Source organism: Suncus etruscus, chromosome 1 (genome assembly GCF_024139225.1).
Source record: "Suncus etruscus isolate mSunEtr1 chromosome 1, mSunEtr1.pri.cur, whole genome shotgun sequence".
Taxonomy (NCBI): domain Eukaryota; kingdom Metazoa; phylum Chordata; class Mammalia; order Eulipotyphla; family Soricidae; genus Suncus; species Suncus etruscus.
In genome coordinates this window covers 105545443-105572108 of record NC_064848.1, presented here as the reverse complement: position 1 = coordinate 105572108, position 26666 = coordinate 105545443, and the positions used below count along the sequence as shown (strand labels likewise).

The 26666-nt window shown below is 32.3% G+C and overlaps 1 protein-coding gene across 1 annotated transcript in view; it reads right to left on the bottom strand.

The window, feature by feature from the left end:
* SEMA3E (semaphorin 3E) overlaps window positions 1–26666 on the bottom strand; it is a 238043-nt gene that overhangs the window by 47062 nt on the left and 164315 nt on the right. The window contains exon 5 of the mRNA XM_049772801.1: window positions 2555–2648. Coding sequence (XP_049628758.1) covers window positions 2555–2648 — 94 coding nt within the window. The remainder of the gene's footprint in view (window positions 1–2554; window positions 2649–26666) is intronic.

The window sequence follows — 26666 nt, the reverse complement described above, 5'->3', positions numbered from 1 at the left end:
CAAATTCCTGCTGCTTTTTAATTGGGTGAATTATTCCAACTTCCTCTATTTTAAAGAATTGCTGCATATATAGCTTATCATATTTCATTCCAGTGGCTGCCATATATCCACAGTGAGTGAATGATCTCTCAAAGGTACTTTTGGGATGAAAACTAGTGAATAAACTTGAAGATTTATATTTTCATTTCATCTTTTTGGAGGGATTAGTCTATAACTTATACCTTTAAGTTAGCTTGGAGGGCTCTTAAGATATGATTTCTCTTTTGAATAAGTGAAACAGTCACCCATATGGCAAGCACTTTAACATTTCAGCATAGAGTAATTTGATTTGGAAGTTCAATGAAACTCACTTGGAAATGTTCCTCTAGTAATATTTCCCCCTCTTAAAAAATTCAGTTTTAAATTCCTGGTTTCATGTAAAAACAAGTTCCAGGGAAACTGGATGGTGAGTGGCAGACTGATGATATTTTTATTTTAAACCATTTTAATTAAATATTCAAAATAGGGTGGCTCTCTACTAATAATTTTAGAATTTCAAACTGATGGTATCATTTCCTGTGTAATTTTGGCTTTTAATACCATCTATAATCATTAGAATACTATCCCTAAATTTAACTTTGTTTAGGAATGGTAGTGCTTATTACATTCTGTCAATGTTTACATTCTGCTCAAGATACTGTAGAATAAAAGATAGGAGAAAAAAATATATTTGAGAGACAATAAAATCTTAAATCTTAGAGGTTACATCAAGCACTAGAAACACTACAAACTGAACAAACTTATCGAATATTATATATTAATTAAAGTACTTTTATGTTTATCAGAATTTTTCTGAGTTTTATAAATCTGGTCTTTACAATGATCAGTTCTAAGGCTTGATTCCTACAAAGGTTAAACTGATTTAGACAGTTCTCTTCTGATATTTAAAATGTTTTCCTCATAATTTTTTATTCTCCCACACACATATACATCCATGCACACAAACACATGGGTTAGTGATAATATCTCATAGCAATATTTCTTTAAATTTTTATATTTTTATTTTTGTTTTTGTTTGTTTTGGGGCCACACCCAGTGATGCTCAGGTGTTACTCCTGCCTCTGATTTCAGAAATCGCTTCTGGCTTGGGGACCATATGGGACACCGAGGGATCAAACTGCGGTCTGTCCTAGGCTAGCCTATCAAGTGATACTTTACCACTTGCGCCACCATGCCAGCACCAATTTTTTTTATATTTTTAAAGGATTACATCTTGTTTATTTCAGCCATGAACAACAATACATTTGTAAAATTATCCTCTATAACTCTTCTAAATGATGAAGGTGAAGTAATTTGAATATTTCTTATTTATCAAAATATAGTATTTTTCTCTACAAATATAGACACATACATTCACATAGATACACACAAATTTTACTGATTTGAATCTGAATGCCAAAATAGAGATGAAAATTAGAAAGTAGGATGCAGGACACTTCAAAATCAGTTGCTTTGGTATTCAAAAGCAAAATGTCCAAAAAACATTGGATCTTTATGATACATAAAAATATTTTAGCTTTAATTCAAAATTTAAATGCTTATTTTCATTAGAGTGGAATAGAAAGTTTTCAAAATTTATTAAGAATAGACAATCTACATGTAACACACATGTCCAATTTTTCCTTAGAAAGTATAACCTAGTAAGAGTATAATAACCTAATTAGAGTCATATTACTCTAAGTATAATAAATGAAACTTGTATATCGGTGCTATTCCTATGTCATACCTCTCAATATTGAGCATTCTGATGAGTTTTGATAGAAGTTAGCATTTACATTAGGAATTTCTCTCTTCAATTTTATACTGGGGAATTAACTCCATACCTCTCTAATGCTAGAGAACTTAGACAAGTGTGCCATTTTAAACTCTACGTCTCTTGAGTGAGGTTTTTAGTTATGCATTTAAAGTAGATTAAATTGAAATCTAGGTATGGAATAGCCATCTTATTTTATTATTGTAAGAGTAGTTAGTAATATAATAGTTAGAAATAGTAGTTAGTAATATTTGAATTAAAATCTCCTTGGATTTTTTCTGGATCAGCAGAAATATGCACAAATATTTTTAAGTGCATGATCAAGGTTATTTTTCTTCTAAATTCTATTGACCCAGGAAAGGGTAAAAGGAAAGACTATTACAATTTTTCTAAAATTTCAGAGAAAGAAAAATTAATATGTATTCAATATTATACTTCTCTCATTAGTGAAATATATAATAATATATACATATGAAAGCTCAGATTTTTGTGAACAAAAACCGAAACAATAAAAATTCTCATGTTAAATATTATGTGGCAATTTGTGTTTTCAGAATATGATAGACAAAGTTTATAGCTGTAGAACTTATTTTAGAATAAAATTGGCTAATGTTAGCATGACCTGAAATTCAATATAATTGCTCCTAGTATCAATAAAGTGGTATCACAAAGCTGTACATATGAAGAAATACCAAAACAAAAGCTAAATGAGGCTTCAAAACCAATATGACTACACCTGGTGCTGGTGAAAAGGATAATTACCAATCAATGTGGATATGAAGGAAGAGGTCGGATCAAAAGGACATCTGCCCCTTCCTCGCTCAGATCTGTGTGGCTCCAGGTGAAACAGAGGTTCCTTCAAAGAAAACCAAAAAAGCCATTATGCATTTGCTAACTTTAATAGTAATTTCATTGCTGAGATGAAAAATAAAACCAGGATTACTCATAGAATACTGTAAGTAGGCCACCAGTGAGTAATATCAAGTTATTAGGAATGAAGCAAGCTTTAAGAATAAATTAGTTTTATAGATTTAAATTAAGTATGTCATTCCACCCAAAATGTGTGCATCTGGTTACAATAATTAGCAGTTTTTAATAATTGTATTCAGCAGAAATTATTCTGAGATGTGTCTAATATTTTAAATTAATTAAAGCTTGAAAAACAAATATTACAAAAAGATGTAGAAGCTGGAGAGATAGTATAGTGAGTAGGGTGTTTGCCATGAAACTTGATGACTTCGATTTTGTCCCCAGCACCTCATTTGGCCCATCCAAGCCTCCCTACTTTGATCATTGCCAGATGTGGCCCCAAAACAAAAACAGGGTGGCATTCATTGACGAACAAAAATGGGCCCCTGACCTACCATGCTATCTTGCCTACTATTAATTCTTAATTAAATAAAACAAAAAATTTCTAACAAATCATAATACATTGTTTAGTCATTAGTATTCTTTATTAATCTTTTATAGGCATTCAGTAATCTAGAAACGCAGAAAGTGATTACTGTCTAAATAAAATTCTTGAACATATTAAGCAATGTTATTTTAAATAAATATTCAATATTGCTTCATATAACATACATTTATGAAAAATGTCCATTTTGTTGATTCCCATGGCAATCACATTACTACAAAGTCTTTTTTCTGAATGTACTTTCATTTCAGAATTCCTATTCATTAAGTAAATTATAAATAAATAAGGTAAAGAAAGTGAAAAAAGTGACATAAATCAATATCAGAAAAAATATAGGGGAACACTGCTTTGCATTAGAGCACTACAAAAAATGATGATTGGGGCCGGCGAGGTGGCGCTAGAGGTAAGGTGTCTGCCTTGCAAGAGCTAGCCAAGGAAGGACCGCGGTTCGATCCACCAGCGTCCCATATGGTCCCCCCAAGCCAGGGGCAATTTCTGAGCGCTTAGTCAGGAGTAATCCCTGAGCATCAAACGTGTGGCCTGAAAAACCAAAAACCAAAAACAAAACAAAAAAAAAAAAAACAAAAAAAATGATGACCATGCTCACTTTCTTCTATAAGTAATCTTATACTTTTATGAATCATTAAATTATAAATCAACCTGAAATACTAAGACTTCTGAAGATTCCTTTTGAATTTGATCTAGACTTTTTCTAATCCAAGTACTATACCATATTGCTTGTCTCGTCCTTACGTGGTCATTCTTTTTTGTTTTGTTTTGTTTTGGGGCCACACCCCTTGACGCTCAGGGGTTATTCCTGACTAATGCGCTCAGAAATCGCTCCTGACTTGAGGAACCATATGGGATGCTGGGGGATGAAATTGCTGTCCGTCCTAGGTTAGTGCATGTAAGGCAAATGCACTACCGTAGCCTGCACCACCGCTCTGGCCCCCACTACTTGGCCATTCTTAGTTGACATAATTTCCGCATTCTCTCTCCTTTTCTTAACTTGTGTTTTTTATGTATATATACATACATACATACATGAATATTCATGTATATAAATACATATACTATATATACAATAATACATATGTTATATATAGGTATAAATATATAAAATTGCTTTCATAGTTTCCATATGTAAATATCTAGAATATATAAGTATATATATTACTGATTTACCATTTGTTTACTATTTAATGGACTCCAAGGGTTTGAGTTCATGTTTCTATATGTATTCAATACAATACATATATTGTTTAGCAATATCAAGATGATTCCTCTGATTATTCCACTTCTGTCTCCTCCTACCTTCTAGTCACTATTATAGCTTTTACTGAATATATGAATTATTTTTGTTGTTTTTTGCTCTTTTTTATTTTATTCATATTCTACCTCTGCTGAGTAAAACCACCTAAAAATAGCCACTCTGATACTGTAATTCTAATTCCTTTCTGTAAATTCAGCATTCATTTGCTCCCTATAATCCTTCAGTCTTATCTTTGAAATTGATGATAGTCTAAAGAACAGAAATGTATTCCTCTCTAAAAAATTCTGACTATATATTTTATTTTCATTTTATTTTATTTTATTTTATTTGTTTTTTGGGCCACACCCAGTTATGCTCAGGAGTTACTCCTGGCTATGTGCTCAGAAATCGCTTCTGGCTCGGGTGGGGGGGGGGGACCATAAGGGATGCCAGGGATTGAACCGGGTCTGTCCTGGATTGGCCCCGTGCAAGGCTAATGCCCTATCGTTGTGATATGGCTCCGGCTCAATGACTATATATTTTATATTAAAATATATTTTTTTAAAAAATTACTTAGAAATAGTGCACATTTTAGCTGACAGCAGTAATGCCAGATTATTTGAGACATTATTGTGTTCACTGCTGTAAAGGATAAATTTTCAAGGATGTGAAGGGGAAAGGTCTATTTAAATGTGATACAATTATTGCTTTATCCAGCTAACTTTTAGTGATTGACTTTAAGAATTTTTTGGAGTTGAAACTAATCAGATCTATGAACTTAATACTTGTTTTTCCATTTTATAACATTATTGTCAGGTTATAGAATATATGGAAAATAGCACATATACCATATATAAATTCAACTGAATTTAAACTTTCAAACAGGTTTATTCTCTACTGCCTGTTCATAACTTAATCTCTCTCATTCTATCTCTCTCCTTTTTCTCCTTATATTTTATAAAATAAAATAAATTTTATAAAATAAAATTATTTTACTTAAAAATTAACTGTTAAACAAAAAGCAGATTAAAATGCAAAAAATATGAAATTTAAAGAAGAGTTGACAAGTTAAATGAAATAAAATAAATCATAATTTTAGAAAATTTGAAGATCTTTATAAAGATAAGTATAGTCTAAGCTCTTTTGGTTATTGTTAATTTGCAAATCTCAGCATATGTCTGAAGTACCGGATATCTAACATATCACTTTCTCAACTTTCAGAAACAGTTGAATTCAATAAAGAAAAACTATACATATAAAGAAACCACAAATCTAACATTTGCAAACAATTTAGGAGAACCTAGGCTCATCCTGGGATTTTTACTTATGTAAAAGCACAATCCTATAAGACAAATAAATGGATTTTACTTTGTAAAGACATCTTTTATAGAATCTCAAGTTTGATAATAAGACTATATGAATAAGCAATGAACATATATTTATAGTGAATTTTGTCTAAGGATCAAACCCAGAAGTAACTTAACTGAATCATTCCAACCTTTCTTTACAAGGCTTTTGATCTATTTCTTTCAGATACTGATGACAACTACCTCAATATCATTTAAAATATAGAGCAATTTAAACATTTAGCCCATTTACATTATTACTAAAACATACTTGATAGATAAGATATATAAGTACCTAACTTTTAATTTTTAAAATGCATGTCTAATCTATCTGTTCATCAAATAAACACAACTAATACTTTTTTGTGTAGGAAACAAAATAGATTTTTATTAATCAAACTTGCTCAGGAAGATGTCAGGAGAAAGGAGGAGAAATAAGTTTTCAAGAGAGATCAGGTTTATCTTTTGGAAATAAGTGAAGATGAACAGGCACAAGCAAGTGATATATATGTGCGTGTGTGTGTTCAAGGGAGAAAACACAGGCTTGAATAAATAGTAATTACTAATTAATTATTAATTAATTAAAATAATTAATAAATATAATGTAAAAATGCCATTGACTATTCTAATTTCTTTTAACCTATAAGTAAATTTTGTGAAAAAAAAAGTTATACTATCAACAATGGAATAAAATAGCCCAGAAGTAAACAAATATAGTAATAAAATTAAATATGAAGTTGAAATATAGATCTTATTACTTGTTATAGTTGAAGACTATTATACAATCTATTTTATTTCTTTATTTCTTTATTTTGAAGTCAAACCTGGCTGTGCTCAGGACTTAATCCTCTACCGTTATTTTACTTTTTTTTTTTTTTTTTTTGGTTTTTGGGTCACACCCGGCGGTGCTCAGGGGTTACTCCTGGCTGTCTACTCAGAAATAGCTCCTGGCAGGCACGGGGGACCATATGGGACACCGGGATTCAAACCAACCACCTTTGGTCCTGAATCGGCTGCTTGCAATCTCTCCGGGCCCCTACCGTTATTTTAATATCAGCCTCCTAAACAGTTTACTGATTCCAACCATTATGTCTTTCCTTTTGGGGGGAGAGATGTGAATTTTCTCTCTTCTTCGTACTTAAAATCTTCTGTTGACTTTCAGTGTCCATTAAGATCATTCTAAAATCTTTTGGATTTTATATATCGGCAGAGAATAGTTTGTGTATGACCCACTCTCAACGACATGCCAGATATTGAATATCTTTTAATTTGGTCTCACAATTAATTATAATGAAAAACAAGTCTGTATAATTTTATAAACTCACCATTAATGTTATCATCCCTATGAATTCTAATCTAGAATTATATTTAACTTTGTTCCTCCAAATCAAATAAAATACTTTGCACATGATATATAAACCACTTATATTTGAATAAATACTATCTTTTCAGAAATACTGTTTTCTTGTTTTCTTTGCAATTTTTACATTCTTAAGATCTAAGTCAACTCAGAAATATAAGTATATTTATTTGATATTCAGAAATATGTACATATAATTCTTTGTTTTATTGTGAATGTTTTCTGATATTGCTTACATAGAAACACATGGTCACTTTTCATTTATGTGTACATATTTATTAAAGCTATATATTTTACACTGGATAATGGTTCTGTTTTTAATATATTTTGACTATTATCAGGTTTACTAAGACAATTATGTTACTAAACCAAATTAAAATCACAGATATCTTTAGCTATTAAGTGAAAAATGTATAATTTTATATATGTTTTTACAATTCATGATGGACTCTTCAGGATTCATATAATCATGTTATGATAAATATAACATATCTAGTGACAGTTATTAAAAATAAACTAATGAAGTCTCATTAGTTGAGTCAAATATAAATTAATGAAGAAATAATTAATTCAATTAAGAAAATTAATTTCATCCAAAGTAAAATAGAGGTGTGATATAGAGCTAATGTAATTTGTTAGATAAAGTTTCTACTTTTATATATGGATTAGTACATTTTTATGAAGTTAAGATTTTTTCTTGATACTTTGTTGTACAGTCATGGACTTCAGAAAGCAAATTGAGAAAAGACATTAAGTTTTAATTCTTATTGATCTCAATAATAGTTTTGATAACTGTTTCTCTCTCTAGCCCTATGATTTTACAACACTCTTTTCCTTACCTTGTTAAACTACATATTACAGATAAATTAATCCAATTAAACTTAATTTCTCAGGGCCCACTCCCATGTTTTTGCAACTGACATGTTGTATACAGCTAACAGTGGATGTTTAAAAAGAAAAATATTATTACAAAACTAAAATAAAGCAGGCAAATTCCAATTATTATGCTTCCCTTTTCAGAGATCAGGCTAACTTCAAAATTAACTCTATGTCAAGAATAACGATTCTCACACTATTTTGAAAGTTCACTCTGGTCTTAAAAGCAAATTTAGTGCACAATCCAATAAAATGCTAAAAACCGAGAAACATACTTTTCTTCCATGAAATGGAATGAATTCAACAAGCCAACTCAACCAGAAAACTTGTGGCATGATGACCTTATCAATGACCCCAAAGCAATCCTGTTTAGGGTTCACGGAATGTGTAATGTTGGTGTTTAACCCTATGGAGAATGTTGGCCACAACTTACATTGTCTTACATTATCTATGTTTTAACAGCTGGAATTTCTGCCTGAGTAATGTGGCTTAAATTTACAAGACATCAGTAGTATCAACAGCATGGGCTACATATACTTTTATTCCAGTATGAAATGGAGAATATTTTCAATAGGTGTGCCTGTATTTCAGAGAAAGTAGGGTATTTAATTTACCAATAAAGGCAGATCCATGTGGTCTTTATAAAAATATTTGTAATGAAAAAGTGGTAGGTCTTTCTAAGAGATTTTCCATCTTATTTCTTGAGAGGGACCTTTTAAATAACTTTGAAAGCCTGTTGCAAGACTTTTTTCAATAGGTGTGAATCAGTGCATATCAGGTGTTAAATGTAATGCCAATTAAGTGAAATGAAAGTTAGCATTAATAAATAAACCTTGCAACTGGTACTAATCTTGGTACCTACTTTTAAGATAGGTATCTTAAAAGATGTTAGAAGAAACTAGAACTAAACTACAAGTAGAAAAAAAATTTTTATTAGCTAATTTTTAGTAGTTAGAGAACAAAGTAAACATGCAAGAATCTATAGAGGGGCACCATTAAAATGTACTTTGATACAGATAAAATGTGTTCTTCCATAAGAATAAGAATAACATGAACTTTAATTCCTTGTATAATGGCTAGTTAGTAACTTGCACCACAAATTAATTTGAAATGTAAATAACTATATGCTGATTTTATTTTCTCTTCCAATAATAAAAATTACATATATGAAACATTTCCCAGTAATTGAATAAACAAGAAGTAAATGTACAAAATGTGAATGAAATTATAAGTAAATATTGAGGAACTAAGGCTAATAATTTTCATTTCAATTGCTATTACTTATTCTCTAAAACAAATACATTGTATTCATATAATGTCTTATTTCTGAATTTGTCTTGCGTATATTGTTTGAATTCATTGAAAATAAGTCTTTAAATACAGAGAAACTAGTATTAGTCACAAATGTGTGTGTGTGTGTGTGTGTGTGTGTGTGTGTGTGTGTGTGTGTGTGTTTAATGAGGGCAGGGTTCCCAAGGCTTTGTATGTCTCAAAGAATCGTCTAGAGGCCAAAGGATAGCACAGCTGGTATGGAACTTGCTTTGCATGTGGCCAATCTGGGTTTGATCCCAACCATCCCATATGGCCCCAGAGCATTGACAAGAGTGATTCCTGAGTGCAGAGCCAAGTGTAACGTCTGTACAACATCCAGTTTAGACCCAAAACAAACAACAACCAAACCAAAACAAAACATACAAAATCAGAAAGTCTTCTAACTTCTAGTTCTAAATTTATTTTAAAGTAGTGCAAGTCTAGTGCCATTGAGAGTGTGTATTTTGTGTGTGTGTTTGTTTTGCAGCCACATCTTGCTGTGCTTAGGGCTATCTACTGGCTCTGTGCTCAAACATCACTGCTTGAAGTACTTGTGGAACCACTGAGTGATGCTCAGGATGGGATCAGGATTGGTTGTATGCAAGGTATGCTTTAATCCCTTTACTATCCCACTTACTACACACACACATTGCACTTAGGGTTATAGCTCCTTGTCAAAGTTCAGGGGACTATATAGTGCTGGAATTAAGCCCAGATCAGTTGCATGCAAGGCGAGTACCCTGCCTGATTGATGTACTCTTTTCAGCCCCGAGTGTATGCTGGCTCAAGATTAATGTCTTTTATAAGGTGCTGAAAGTATGATCAAATATGTCTAATTAAAATTTTAAGATAGATATTAATTATTTTGTCTTTAATTAAATTATATGCCTCCATGTTTTAATTTTAGTATACTGGAGTAGTTTACGACTTTATTGTATATTTTTATTTGTTTTAGGGTCACACATGGCAATACTCATGGACCACTCTTATAGAGGTTAGAGGGAACAATATACCCTGGGCTGGAGACTAAACCGTGGTTTACTCTGTACTATCTGTCCATTCCCCTCAAATTTTTAAAAAGTATATAAAACATCAAAATTAAATTTAAGTCCAGCATTGACTTTTAATAGGTACGTTGTTAAACCATATATGAAGGTAAAATAATAATTCCTCTCTAATAAACAATTATATCTTAATAGTTTAATCACAATCAAGATATATTAATTGGTCAGAAATAACAGACTGTAACTGGTATATTACAAAAGGAATTTAAAATCTTAAAATAAATAAGAAATGTACAGCTGCTGGTCTTGATTTTATACAAAACTTTACCAGTGTCTCTCTCTAGTATGTTTCTCTATTGAGAACATTCCCATTCCCCAAACTGGCTTATAATAAAGTGATTCTGAGGGTTTGATATATAAGAAAACCTCAAGTAGCTTTGACCTGTCTGTTTATGTGCAAACATGTATGTGTGTGTTTTGTGTTTTAATACTATGTTTTGGAATCCAGTGATCAAGCTGTGAGGACTTCAAACATACAGAGAAAACATAAATGGGTTCTCTTGAGTTTGAGTGCCAGTGGAGTTTAACCATTGAATTACCATATCACTCTAGCTCAACTTTATAAGTGGGATGAAATCTTCAGACAATAAGAGTCTGGAACAATATGGGCCATCATAGCTGAGCTCAACACATTGTGGGGAAGAAATAAAAGCCATCCTCAATTGATCCTGTCTGAAATCTTAATCCAAAGATGAGTCCAAAATAGTTCAGAGTAGTTGTTGCACAGCAATGCATAAGTGAAACATAAATAATATAGACAGAATATGTGCTGTTGTTTGAATGTTTTTGTTTATTTTCTCCAAAAATTTATAAAGCACCTATTCCTTACTATGACTGTTTTAGGGGGTGGTGCCATTGAAAATGATTAATTTTGCATAAGAAATCCAAGCATCATTTCTCCTCTCTTGCCATACAAATCTACAAGAAAAGGCAATATGTCTTATACTTGAAACAGAATTAGGCCTTAACCATCACCATATCTGGCTTAATTATTGACTTCCCAGCCTCCAGAACTTAGAGAATACATTTCTATTGTCTATAAAATGCCAAATCTATGGCAATTTTTCAGAACCTGAATGGAAAAATAATATAGTCAAAAATTAATTGCTATATTAATATAATACTAATGAAAATTTAAAACAATTTATACTAGTTAACATAGATAATAAAAGATGTCTTATTGGATTACTAAAAGGAGTGTTATTTTTGCAGAAAACATTTTGGCAATAACATTAAAGATCTAAAACTATTATTTAAATAAAAATAGTCTGCCATTTTGTCGGTAAGAAAATTAAAATGTAAAAAATGGTAGAATTAGAAGATATAGGGGAACTCCTCAATTATATATAACTTTAATTCAGAATATAAATTAATGCTATGATTTAAGATTAACTTAGGATGCCTATCAAGTTAAAAAACACTTTGATTATTTGACCAAAAAAATTTGCTGTTTAAAATTTTTCTATACCTAGATAAGTATACAAGATAATTCACTGTCTTGATTGCAATATAATATACCCAAAATAAATCATATTTTATATAGTGAGATTAAATAAATTATGTGTAGTCATATAATATAAAATTTAATTTTAATTTTGCAAAAGCACCCTAAAATAATTATACAATCGAATTAAGCTTTTTTGTTTGTTTGTTTTTGGGTCACACTCAGCAGTGCTCAGGGATTATTCCTGGCTCTACGCTCAGAAATCACTTCTGGCAGGCTCGGGGACCATATGAGATGCAGGAATTCGAACCACTGTCCTGCATGCAAGGCAAACGCCCTACCTTCATGCTATCTCTTCTGCTCCTTGAACTAAGTTTTGAGCCTGGGGCTCAGCAGAGAAGTTTATAAAAAAAAAAAAATGACACTTCTGGGGCCGGAGCGGTGATGCTAGCGGTAAGGAGTCTGCCTTGCCCACACTAGCCTAGGACAGACCGCAGTTCGACCCCCCAGCGTTCCCTATGGTCCCCCAAGCCAGGAGCGATTTCTTATTGCATAGCCAGAAATGACCCCTGAGCGTCACCGGATGTGGCCCAAAAACCAAGAACCAAACAAACAAAAAATGGCTTTTTTTTTCATGCATTTATGAACATTAGGTTTTTACAATGTGCAAATATTAACCTTTTTAAAATAATAATTTAATATGTCATATTTTTCGTGTTATTTCTTAGATGAAAACATATTTTATTAGAAAATGGCCAGTATAAGGGGCTAAAAAGAACATAGAATGTAGGTGTTTGCCTCACGTACGGCTGACCCAGGTTTATTCTGGGCACCCTATCTTGCTCCCAGAGCTCTGGCAGGTGTGACCCCCAAGTGCAAAGTCAGGTGTAAGATCTAAACACTGCATGATATGGTCCAAAACCAAAACAAAATTCAAAAGAATATGCCCATCTAATATAAGCAATTAAAAAGCAACTTTATTATTACAGAAAAAGAAAGGATGTTAAAATATTAAGAAATTATATTTGAAGGTTGTTTAGAATTAAAAAAAAGAAATGAATATCTGATTGTAGCACACATTTTTTATACAGTGTACATGGTGAGTAACCTACTGGAAAAACATATCTTGACAAGGCACAATGTTGCTTTTAACTCCGATCTCCTGACCCCTATTCTAAACCCCAAGTTCATTGTCATCTCCATTACTGGAAAGCTACCCAATCAAGCACCTACAATAAAATCAATGGACCAGACATCTAGTAAGTCTTGCAAATAATTTAGCAACTTATTTTAAATGATCATAGACATTTTGTAGTATCAAGAGTCAAATACATTTATTTCATAAAAATGTATTTCTAAATATTTGTGGAGAAATCCATTACTTTTTCTATACTAAACTTGAGAATTTCCAAAAGCCCTCAATGCTGCCATTTATTTTCATGCACATATATGAGCAATATAAAATTCTAACACTGTATTTTTTAAAAAAAATCCACTTAAATAGTAAAATAAACTGGAATCAGAAATTCCCTAGCTCCTAACATATAATTGTCACTTAATAACTACCTGCAAATTAACTCCTTTTTTTATTTTTGGCCTTTTTTTTGGGGGGGGGGCATGCCCTGTGACGCTCAGGCATTATTCCTGGATATGCACCCAGAAATCGCTCCTGGTTCAGGGACCATATGGGATGCCTGGGGATCAACCAAGGTCCATCCTAGATCGGCTGCGTACTAGGCAAACACCCTACTGCTGTGCTATCACTCCGGCTTCTGCAAATTGACTTTTTGTAAAATAATTGAGTGAATATTTTATGAGAGCATTATAAGATACTCTTGATGATGTACATATAAGAATTAATTTTTTTTATTTTGGCATCTTATCCTAATGCAATTATCAAAGATTTTTAAATGAAATTTAAATATCCAAGGCTAAATGTATCTCAAACTAAATATTTAGTTAAGAATTAGTTTAGGGCCTGAGGAGAGATAGCGCAGCAGCGTTTGCCTTGCAAGCAGCCGATCCAGGATCAAAGGTGGTTAGTTCGAATCCCGGTGTCCCATATGGTCCCCCGTGCCTGCCAGGAGCTATTTCTGAGCAGACAGCCAGGAGTAACCCCTGAGCACCACTGGGTGTGGCCCAAAAACCAAAAAAAAAAAAAAAAAGAATTAGTTTAGTGAAATTTAGGATGTGTCCAATATAAATGTATCTTATCTATTTTTATTTTTAGTAATAACAATTTAGGCTTCTTATCATAAAGTTAAATGCTGTATTCTATATACTTTATAAATAAATGCACAAAATCAAATTGAATGTTGTTTTCTGGATGCCAATTATTCTATCCTGATTTTTTTTGAGCTGGCTAGATAGAAGACCATATTAACTTATTACAGATATAATTCTAATAACATATTAAATAATTTATATACTTTTGTTCAATATTGAGTCTATTTAACAAAGTAAGTATAAGTCTCAAAATGTATTATCTTTAAGATTACATTATCTTTCACATATCTCTAGTCCATATATATTATGATATATATGAGAACGCTATTTCTGATCATTTTTATTCATTAGCCAACTTTGTACAAAATATCTTAAGATAAACATTAATCCAAGGAATTTTAATTATGGACCAAAATTATGACTCATTTCATTAGTAAAATTTAAACATTTATCTATTCTAATCTTATTTTCATGTATATTTAATTTGCATCTTAATGAGTTCCTTCTTCCTTTATAAGTGTACATATTATCTTATGTAAAAAATAACATAAGTTGTTTATCATAAGATATAATATTTAATATTACTGTACTTTTTCTTAGCCAAAATGCTAATAAGTGAATAAATGTCTGATTTTAAAGTAGTCAGCAAGTCATTATGGAGACATTCACTGTAAGGATTACAGTGATGCCAATGATACAGCAGTTTGGCTTCTTGGCATCTACCCCCAAAACACCAACACTAACCTAATATTATATGTGCACACTTGTCTTCATAGCAGTGCTAAGTAAAATAGTCAAATGTCCAATGACTGTCAAATGGACAGAAAGTGTGGTATATACACAAGGAATACAATACAGCTACAAGAAAAGATGAAATGCTGAAGTTTGCTGCAATTTGAGTGGAACTGGAGGACATATTGATAAGGAAATTAGAGAGAGGACAAAATCAGGTGATCTTTGATATGTAAACAAAGCAAGAGAATAGGCAGCATCAAATCATGGTAGACTGGATCTCTGATTACATGAATGAGATGACCAGCCATTGGGGAAAGGGGTGGAGTGAAAGGAAAAACAGACTGAAAATGTCACAAGAACTATTGTGGAGGGTCTTGCACATGTTTTTGGTTGTAAAGGTGCAGTAACACATATCAACACCATTTGTATAAATGTTATTGTAACCATATAACCAAAATATAATAAAATCATAAATATATAGTATGTTAATATAATATGAATGAATTTTAGATGTGAAAAATATTCATGCCACATTAATGGAATCTTAATTCCATGTAATATACGTTGCTGTAGGCCCGGAGAGATAGCACAGCGGCGTTTGCCTTGTAAGCAGCCGATCCAGGACCAAAGGTGGTTGGTTCGAATCCCGGTGTCCCATATGGTCCCCCGTGCCTGCCAGGAGCTATTTCTGAGAAGACAGCCAGGAGTAACCCCTGAGCACTGCCGGGTGTGGCCCAAAAACCAAAAAAAAAAAAAAAAAATTATACGTTGCTGTTCAAGAGAACATAAGAGCCTGCCTGCATGTTTTGGATGTGGGAATCCCAATTGTGATCACTGGTATTACATGATCCTCTAATAGTGCTGGGAGAGAAATATGTTTACTGCCAGGTATGGCACAATTTTTCTTCCAATGTAAATAACTAAATTCAAAGTATATTTTGTAAATATCCAATGTAAATAACTAAATTCAAAGTATATTTTGTACCATAAGGCGCACGTTTCCCCCCCAAAAGTGTGTCTTATGAAGTGAATGCCGCCTGGAGCTGAAGCCTGAGTGCAGGAGAGGAGAGCATTTAACAAATATGTGTATCTTATGGTCAGGTGGATCTTATAGAGAGAAATCATATGGTATTATTTGAATGTGTAAAATGTATATATACATAAAATATAAATATGTAGTATATAGAATTAATATAAATAAGTTAAAACAATCATGGTAAGAAAATGTGAATGTCATATTATAAATTATCATAAATCAGAGAAAAGGTAAAGAAAAATGAGGAGGACATGGATGATTAGAGAAGTGAAAAAAGAGTAAGAAACAAAATGTTTTGAATGAATTCTTATAAGAAACGTTCTGATAAGAATGTACTTTTTTGGGCCCGGAGAGATAGCACAGCGGCTTTTGCCTTGCAAGCAGCCGATCCAGGACCAAAGGTGGTTAGTTCGAATCCCGGTGTCCCATATGGTCCCCCGTGCCTGCAGGAGTTATTTCTGAGCAGACAGCCAGGAGTAACCCCTGAGCACCGCTGGGTGTGGCCCAAAAACCATAAAAAAAAAAAGAACGTAATTTGTTTCAATAGTCTATCTTTGTTTTGTCATTTTAAAAAGGATATCACTAATGATATTATCTCTTAGGACTGTTGTGAGGATCAGGAGAAAAATGGAACATAAAAGCCATTGAGACACTACAAGAACAATAAATATATGACATGACCACATACAAAAATAAAACTATTTTTAAAATACAAGTGTCTTAAACCATATATTCAGCATTATGCCCAATGATAATTTATATTTTATTCATAATTATTTTATTTTTGTTTCTCTACAGTTAATTTTAAAACATTTTTCTCTTTTATAAGAAGCCAATGAAGTGTAAGAATTCACATTAATATGGATAGTGTTCCAAAGTACTGCGAATAAATGATGGATTCTTTTGTAAATGTTATATAGACAAGTTGGTTCCCATCTGAAAAATATTATTATCTCATGGTTTAATCAATTTCCATATTGATCTAAAATTCAAATGTGATAAATAGACTCATGCTAAAATTAAAAGGAAGCAAATTTTCTGCATATAAATTGGGTGAAAAAACTCATTAAAATAGATGAAATTAAGATATAAAAATTATTAACTATGTCTTTAAAGCTTAAAAGAAACTTAGATGAAAGACATCTTATTTAAAAAACATATCCCTTTTTAGTTTATAATTTATTAATATAGCTCAATAAAGATAAAATTAAAGTTAAAAATTATCTATGGAAGTGTATAAAGTGGACCTAGAATTATTTTATTTTAGAAATCAAGGAAATCATTAAAAATTATTAGTTTTATTAGAGGTCAACTTGAAGAGGTAGTTACTTATCACAGTGGTACAATTTATTCATCAGTAGTTATAGGATCTCAAAAATATTAAAATTAGCCCATACACATCTAAAAATATAAGCATCTGGTTATTGACAATGCTTTCTGGAATAACCTAGAGTCCATAAAGAAAAACATCACACTATAACATCTAGTTCAAAGATTAAAAAAATGATATTCAAATTATATAAAATATGAAATATGAGCAGAACTAGTCTTCTTATAATTGTAGCATGGACTTTAATTGGTACAAATACATTATATTCATCTTTGTTTAACTCTAAAATATGTCAAAAATGATGGAATGTCCCTCACATATGTCTAGTTAATCACTGCTTGAACTACATAGTTAATCTGACTTTAAATTTTTACAATTTATCGTGTGACAGAAACAGCATTCCTTAACAAGTTATTGATGTAACTTACTTAGAGTAGCTTTGCATAATCAGATTACAAAATATTTAAAGTATGTTTATAGACAGTCTGAAGAAAAAAAGTTTTGCAGTAACTGGTATCATGGTCTAGCAATTATCATAATAAAATTCTAAGAACTTTAGTGACTGAAAATATAGTAAATTATTCTCAAGCAATACATTGGCCATTCTAGGAAGATATTTTATGATAAATTTCTATGCAATATTTTATAATAAATTTTGTTTAAAAAGTTACAATAAAACCTTTTTCTGGTGCAAATATGTTTGACTTGTTAGTTTCCATATACAATAAGATAAAATAAATATTCATGTAATGTAATAAACAAAGTATATCTATCAATATCTTAAGAAAATTTATGGCATATTTATAGATATGTAGGCATGTAGGCAATAGAATTAATTATTTTATTTTTAATGTGCAAAAGTTAAATAAGATATACCCATAGTAAAACATTTTACATTATAATTTAATCTTACTATACAAATATTAAATAAGATAATGGTATATGCTTTTATGTAAGATATTCTTACATATGACTTCCAAAGTTAAATGAAGAATGAAAGTAATTATTTTGAGTAATACCTGGTTAAAAATAAAATATTGTGACTCAACTTAACTTTCTAATCTGTATTTCTCCTTCACTGCCTATCCTGTTTACCTTCTACTTTCATTGTAATTCTGTCTGCAAATAAAGAAGTAAAAATTAACATTCTTTTGGGGGAACAAAGATGCCTTTTATATAACTATGAATATCGACTTTTCATGAGAAGGAAGTCACAGCCCCTTTTTAACATGCTGACAGCCTTTGAAGCATTTGCTCATTTCTGAATCTCTGCTCCTTTTCATTTGGACACAGTTAAAAACTCCTCGGTTCTGAGTGTTCCTATTGCTAACTGAGTCATATATGATCACAAAAAATCACAGTCCTATGAGGAGAAGAAAGAAAGGAATTGCTGGTAAAAGGAAAAATAAACCCACCATTTGCCTAGGAAGAACTGGACAGCTGCAAGGAAAAGGACACTTTCTCTAACAGCTGATTTGTCACTTAGCCTTAGATGGAACCATACAATTCCTGGAATTAATAGTGTCAACATTTTTTTTTTTGAAAATTTGATTAATGGTTTTTCAAAGCTTTCAGAAAAGTCAGTAATTTCTGGTGATTTCTTAGAGTAAAAAAGAAATATGTGTGTGAGGATTCTATATAGCAACATTCTAATGTTGTTAGAGTGTGATATCTTATAGAAAGCTGACAATAAACATTAGGATTTTTAAAATTCTATTCCACAGTTTTATGTGTCTTCATTCATTTCATTTCATTCATATGTTTAAAATTTTATTTGTTTGATTTTTGTTATTCGTAACAGACCTGGCTATGCTCAGGGTTTACTCTTGGTTCTTGTTCAAAAATCAATCCTGGCAGTGTGGTGCTGGGTTTGAAGCTGTGTGGGCAATACAATGCAAATGATATAACATGATTGACACTTTCTAGCCCTATCCTGATCCTCTCTTTATAGTGTCCCCTGGGGCGGGAGTGATAGCACATAATGCTTGCACACAGCTGTCCTAGGTTTCATCCCTGGCATCCCATATGGTCCCTCTAGAGTGCCAGAAATAATTTCTAAGTGCAGAGCCAGGAGTACTTCCTGAGCACCACTAGGTGTTGTTCCTAAAATGGCAAAACATGTGTATATATACACATATATATACACATACCCATATATACATATATATATACATGTATATATATATGAAGAAGAAGAAGAAAAGAAGAAGAAGAAGAAAAGAAGAAGAAGAAGAAGAAGAAGAAGAAGAAGAAGAAGAAGAAGAAGAAGAAGAAGAAGAAGAAGAAGAAGAAGAAGAAGAAGAAGAAGAAGAAGAAGAAGAAGAAGAAGAAGAAGATGGGAGATGTGATCAAATACTTTGTATGCATTATAGTTTGGATAATTATTCTAGAAACAAATGTCTATAGATAGAATAGTACACGATAGTCTAGAACTAAGAATTTAATAGAAACAAATAGAATAAAATAGTTTTCCTGTTTATTGTGCACAGAATTATTGTGCTAGGTGCTACAAAGTAGTAACAATTCACTTTTGTAGGCAATTAAGAAGGCGTCCAATAATTCAAATTAAAAGTTCCCCTTAATTGCTTACTAGAAAATTTTAAGACAGATATTTAAACTTGAAATAATCTTCCAAAATCACAGAACAAAAAATATATTTCCTGGACTCCACGTAGAATATAATTAATATATTTTAATTGATATAAATAATGTATCAACATGTATAAAAACAGTAACTTGCAAACAAATTTTAATTCTATGGGTAGAGTGGTCTAGACTCATTGAGGAAGTAATGATGACATATTCGGATGTTTTTCCCAAGAAAAAAATAAAATAGTTGATTAGGATTTATATTAGGAAATCTTTTTGACTAAAATATGTCTTCTACTAGACACATTGCTTATCTATTATGATAGAAATGTTTATGCTCTTTTACAAATGAAATGTCTAGATCTCAGAGATACTAAGAAACTAGCCAAATTCACACAGTAACACAAAGACCTAATTCTAAAATATATATAGATATATAATATATACGATTTTTATAGATATATATAATTCTAAAATATATATATATATATGTATATATATATATAATCTAAGGATTTTAGAAGGAAACAAAACAATACAGACTTTAAGTTCGAGCTGAGTGTATGGTTGAGATAGCAAAAAGAGTCTCTGTTTCTAACCAAACCATGCAGAGCATATTTAATAGGTAGGAGAGGAAGAGACTGGGAATAAACATTAGACACACTCTTTGAGGTAAGGTTTGGGTCTCCTGTACATGATATGCAATGGTAAATCCTGACTAAATATCTTGAAAATACTTAACATTAAGGAAAATTAATTTGCAGAAAGATTTGTTAGGTCTAAAATTCAGATTTCAGTGAACTTGTGATGGTAATGATTTATTCCACTGGAGAAGTTAAGGGACCAAGATGATGGGAGCTGTTACTGATGCTTGAGAGAATGATTGCCAACAATTTCAAAATTTCATGTTGCATTCTACTTCTTAACTTATAGAAATTTAAACCTCATAATAATCTCTGCTTGAAATACTATTGAAAGTTTCATCTTATGCAGGACAATGAGAGATGAAGAGCAAGAGACAATTGTCCAGTTCTTTAAGTAATTTTCATTACTTAAATGATACTTTTTAATTTCCACCACCAACGACATTCTTTATTTTTTTCCCCCAAGGACATTCTTGATGCAGTATCTTTTCTTTACCTCTAAGTGTGCTGATTCTAATTAGATATCACAGGAGAGAATATAAATCTACCTGGCTAAGTTTTTGTCTTAAAACATGTGAGCCATTTTTACAATAACTCTTTCAATGCCTTTCTTTGTCCTTTGCCTTGGATACACTTGTGTACTGAGCTTGGGTAAATCCTCTATTTTCTCAATAACCATTTCACTACCCAAAGAAAATAAGTTCTATAGAAATATCTATTTAAAAAAGCATTTCTCAGTTTAGGATTTGCTTACTTTTTTTCCCTTTTGCTGTATTTGCTGGAGTGCTTACTTATACATGTAAACCATTTTTCTTACTTCACCCTCTTAAAGATGCTTCTGGCAAGTTCCAGAAATTCCCTGCTCTGTGAGAAGAGGACACTGTATTTCTTTCAGAAGTAGTACTTCTGTAAAACAGGTTACTGTTATTTCAAGTGCGGCTAAGTACAACAAATCTGGTATTTCATAAGAGTAAATAAATATCCTTGGGTCTTCTGGCAAGAATATGTGGTTGCATGCCAATGGATGATGGAGAAACAAAAAAGCGTCAGGTTAAGGTTGGTTCAACATCCTCAGGCAGAGGGAACAACACTTGGGCACACAGAGAAAGTTGTGTTTGAACACAGTAAAAAGGATTTACAGTAAGATGGATATTCCTTTGAAGATAGAGCATACTGGTATGGTAAATGACTATCAACACTGAAATGGTTCAGGAATGGTCTTTCTAGGTAGCTGCAGACAACGCAGTTAAGACTTGGAAAAAAATTAAAAGAAGCAAACTGTATGGGCTGAGGGGTAGGCTCTCTACGTCTTTTTGATTATACTCTAGCAGATAACTATGGCCATATACTAGAAAAAGTTGTGTCCCACTGGTATGAACGACACATGTGATAGGTAGTGGAGAAATAAAAACATCTCCCTCTATAAGCCTGGTGAATTAAGGAGCAACTGTCTTGTTCTTCAGTGTGCCATTTAGCATCATCTACTGGAAAAGGTCAACTGCTAGTGTAAAGGTAACCAGGTTGTAGAGGTTTCACATACACAAATATCAACAGCTATATCAACTGGCATAGGTAAAAGAACAACCAAAGCTAATAGTTAAATATTTCCTCCTTTGACTTAGTTATCCATGGCTTTGGTAACCTGAACTAAGAAAAAGGTTACTTGCATAATGTCAAAAAAAAAAAGATGGCATAAAAATTAATGACATCTGAGCTAACAGGAAGTGAGTAATGAAGGCAGTGATTCTCCTATCATAGAGAATCTCTTTTGCCAAACTAACTTTTCAAAGTCTTAATTTTAAAGACACCTACATTTCAAAACCTCTTGAAAATTACTTTTTAAATTGACAATAAACAGTGTAATACATTGTAGAATTCTGGATAAAATTCAAGATTGGGAATAAGTTCTGATAGTAAGAAAATAGTTGATAGAAAATCCATGAGAATCAATAAAAATAACAAGGATAACAAGTGCTGTAAGAAAACACTCATCAGGATGATGATATTCCCATACTCATCATATTTTAAAGGATAAGATGTCAAAATGTTCAGAATTTCAAAATTCTAATGAGAAAAAGGCTAAAAAGTAAAAAAAAAATTATACAAAATTATAAATACTATTAAACACAGCAAAAAAAAGCATTAATGTAGAGTTTAAGAGAAAATTATTGAAACTGGAATGTAACAGTGACAAGTGGTTTTAGTAAAGTGATAATAATTAATTAATGAGCAAACTGAGTAGAGAAGGTAAAGATGGTTTGTACATACTAATTTTTAGAACATGTATAGTAAAGGATAGTCAGAAAAGTCAGCCCAACATCATATAGACAAAGAAGAGCTAAATAACATTTTATCGTTTTTACAATTCTTTTATTTTTAAAATAGAACTTAATATACAGAGATATTTGTGTGCATTACCAGATAACTTTCAAGAGAATCTTTTGTTTGGGAGCCATATCCAAATGTGCTTGGGGATTACTCCTGACTTTGCACTCAGGGATCACTCCTGCCAGGCTTGAGGGATAATATGGGATTCTAAAGATCAAACCCAAATTAGTCATGTACAAGGCAAGCACCCTACCAACTGAACTATCATTCCAGTACCCAAGGAATGTATTTTTAGATAAAACAAGCACCTCTAAAAGTTGTGTGCATTAGGAGAAAAGAGTAGAAAAGAATATTTGATAAAGTAACAAATAAGATAAGAGATATGATATGGGGAATACATGAAAATTTAATCTCAAGGTTAATAATTTTGAGTCCAGACATGTCTAGTTGAGGTAGTAAAATACTATCAAATATTTAAATCTAGAAAGAAGGCATACTATTAGCATATACTTTATTGCCTATATTAGCTCTGTAATAGGAAGACATTTAATGATTATAATTGAAACTAGGAAGGAAACTTTAGAGACCTAACAAGAAAAAGATAATAAATGGTTAACACCAAATGGCATTTATATATCATTTCCTAAAGTAGCTGATTTCCACACAGATTCTCAGAATAGAATCCTGTCATATTTGAAGTGAAGTTCAAATCTTTGAACTTTAGTTCTCCACCATTAAAAAAGACTTACATCGAAAGATGAAAAACTGAAGTTTAATGATTTTAAGTGCAAACAGAAAATCACACAGATAGTAGATACCAGAAACAAGGTTTGAAAATAATTGAACTAACTCAGTGAAGCCGAAATTCTATTCTCTGCATTATTTTGACCTCACACCATACTCAGAATAATAGTGACTTGGATAACCAGAAAATTAGAGAGGATAAAAAATGATTGAACACTTCTAGTGCTTACGTATAAAAAAAAGTGTCAACACTATCTGTTGATAGACTTTTACTGATTTGGGAGAAAAATGAAAAAAAATAAAATAAAGGGTACTGAATCATGGTTAAATTGTTGAGGTAGAATCAAAAAGAACATTATAATTTGGCTTATTTTTGACTATTACTACAGTGAGGCTTTGAATATGTTAAGAAAGGAATATAATCTGAAGGGAACATATTACTAAGCAAATAGAAAGTTTCCTTTCGACAGGTTAGGATGATGAGGTTTAAATAAAATGGGGACCAATAAGACAGTTCAAAGAACCAAGGCATAGGCCCTGCTGCAGAGAACTCAAGTACCCCATTGTTTCCAAGCAACAATAGATGTGGCCAGGTAGCCTGTGACAGACTCAGAAGACTAAGTTAGTATAAGTGTAACTTATACAGCCAGGTCAAATCTTCCTAAGTGGATACCAGATCCTTCAAGCACAAATAAAGGAGCTTCCCCACAAAAGAAAGACTGAAACAGCAACCCAGTGGAGTAAATCGATTCACTGAAGGTATAAGATGCTTAGACACTATTACTCAGTACTATATGACACGTTGTGGTACATAAGGTATTTTAATCTATCATTGAGAAAGCAACACAGCAGAGTGGGAAGAGGGTGACCTTGAATCATAAATTTTAATTCATCTACTTACTGGACTGCCTTAAAAAACATCTTAAATTCTGTCTACTTCCTCGATTTGTTAAAAGAGAGCTTTAGTTGGACCATGTGGAGAATAGAGCATCAAAGCCAATGAGCACAAAATGTCTGGCACATGGTAATCATTTTAGCTATAGTCAGATGTTTACTGGGATAAATTGATTCTTACAAAAAAAACAAGTAAAGAATATTATTTCAATATGTAATTTCAGTTAAAATATATCATTTTAGATATAGAAGGAAGGAGAGGCCAGAGTGATAGTGCAGTGGTTGTGCGTTTGCTTTGCACGCAGCCGACCCAGGACCTTGGTTCGATCCCCTGTTGTCCCATATAGTCCCCCGAGCCAGGAGCTATTTGTGAGCACATAGACATCAGTAACTCCTGAGCATCACTGTGTGTGGCCCAAAAGCCAAAATAAATAAATAAATAAATAGAAAGAGAGATTAGTGGTCTTGATCTTTGCGCTGATCCTAGGATGGGGCCTGGAATAAGATGGGGCCTGGGATAGTGTCTTTCGTTATGTTTCCAGAAGACCCATTCCATTGCAATTGTCTCAGACAGACTTCTGGAACTAGAGATCATGGTTGTTGTGCAGGTTGTAGCTCAAACTCTAGACTAGGGCTTTTTTATTGGTCCCAGGATACATACAATCTGGTCATAGTTCTATCAGCCAGTCATCTGTTAATTGCGATCTTGGCATTTGGACAGACCAAAGGTGACAAGTCTTCTGATTTTGTCTTATCCTTTGCTGGTGAGGTACGATAACCTGCTCTTAGGTCAAGTTGTTCCGAGTTTCCTCGTTGTTAGGATATTACATTAGAGCTGGCACTTATTGATGTCCGAGCAGTATTAAGGATGTCCCAGATGGGATTTGTTTCCTGTGGCTGTTGTGAAGAACTGTGTCATTTCTATGTCTGGGATTCAGGGTTCAAGGCTGGATGGTTGGTGTCTAATCACCTGGGGTCTAAGTTGGGTCCACGTGACATATTTTCAAGGTGGGAGATGCCCCTGTATTGTAAAGAAGTATGAGTTCTTATCTCTAGTAAATAAAAGCTCGTTTTTATACGGAAGATTTCCCCTTTTTTTTTTAGTGTGCCTTTGCTGGGAGAAATGGTGCTACATTATATTGCCGGTGCATTTGAAGGTGGAAAGAGAAGAAAACAGAAATAGGTCACACACCAAAAAAGATAAAAATAGAAATAAAAATATGTGCTAATATATATATACATATATATACATATATATATATATATATATATATAAAGAAAAAAGATTTTAAAAAAACGAAATAAAAAAGTGATTAAAGGAACAGAGTGATGCAAGAGACTACCTTACATTTGGGGAAAGGCAGGTAAAGAGGTGGTTTAATACAGGTCTTATACTTACGATGGAAGTATAGGTTTCCCCATTGTCTTTTGAGATTTTCTTGTGGTGTGTGGGTTCCCGGGCGCCTTTTCATTATACAACCTGACCCTCTTGAGAATGGCAAAAGAAAACGGATTAAAATGACACGGAAGGAACAGAACTTCTAGAACCACAAAGAAAGACTTCATAAGTTCCACTCCCTGACCTGTGCAGATACCGAGATCTCTAGATACAGAGGTCTGATTTTATCACCCAGGACGGAGCAGAAGTCTTCCATACACCACAAAAGCACCAAGGGGACAGTAAATGAACCTGAAAGGAGTCTATAGTTAATCGCATGACAATATACTTGAAGAGTTGAGAAACCCTGTTTCTCTCAGGCCAAGGGAATTCCTTTTTGAATGACCCCAATATTTACTGTGCGTGTGCAGGAGGGAAGAAAAAAGAGAGAAAAAAGCAAAAAGCACAATATTTTTATTTATTTATTTATCTAGTTTTTGCTGATTTATTTGTTTTGGTATGGTTATTGAAGTTGTTGTCTTCGTTCATATTTATTTTTTTTCTTCTTTTCTTTTCTTCCTTTACGTGCTCTGCCATGTTTTTTTTATCGCAAGACCATGGCCTTTATGTGGTGCTTATCTTTATTGTTGGAGTGTTCACTGGATGTTTTACTTGACACTTCTTTTTGTACTATTGTGGTGTTCCACCTCCTTTTTCCCTTTGTCTCTCAAACTTAGGATGAGAGCTTCCAGAAGGACTATGCCCATTTTCGGCGTATTTGATTTTTTCCCCAGTTTATTACTTTTCTCTTTTTCAAACAAAACCAAATAACTTGAACTATCTAGCCCCGCCTCCCAATTAGAGCGGGAAATAAGGGAGGTACCAAGACCAAACAGGTGTAGG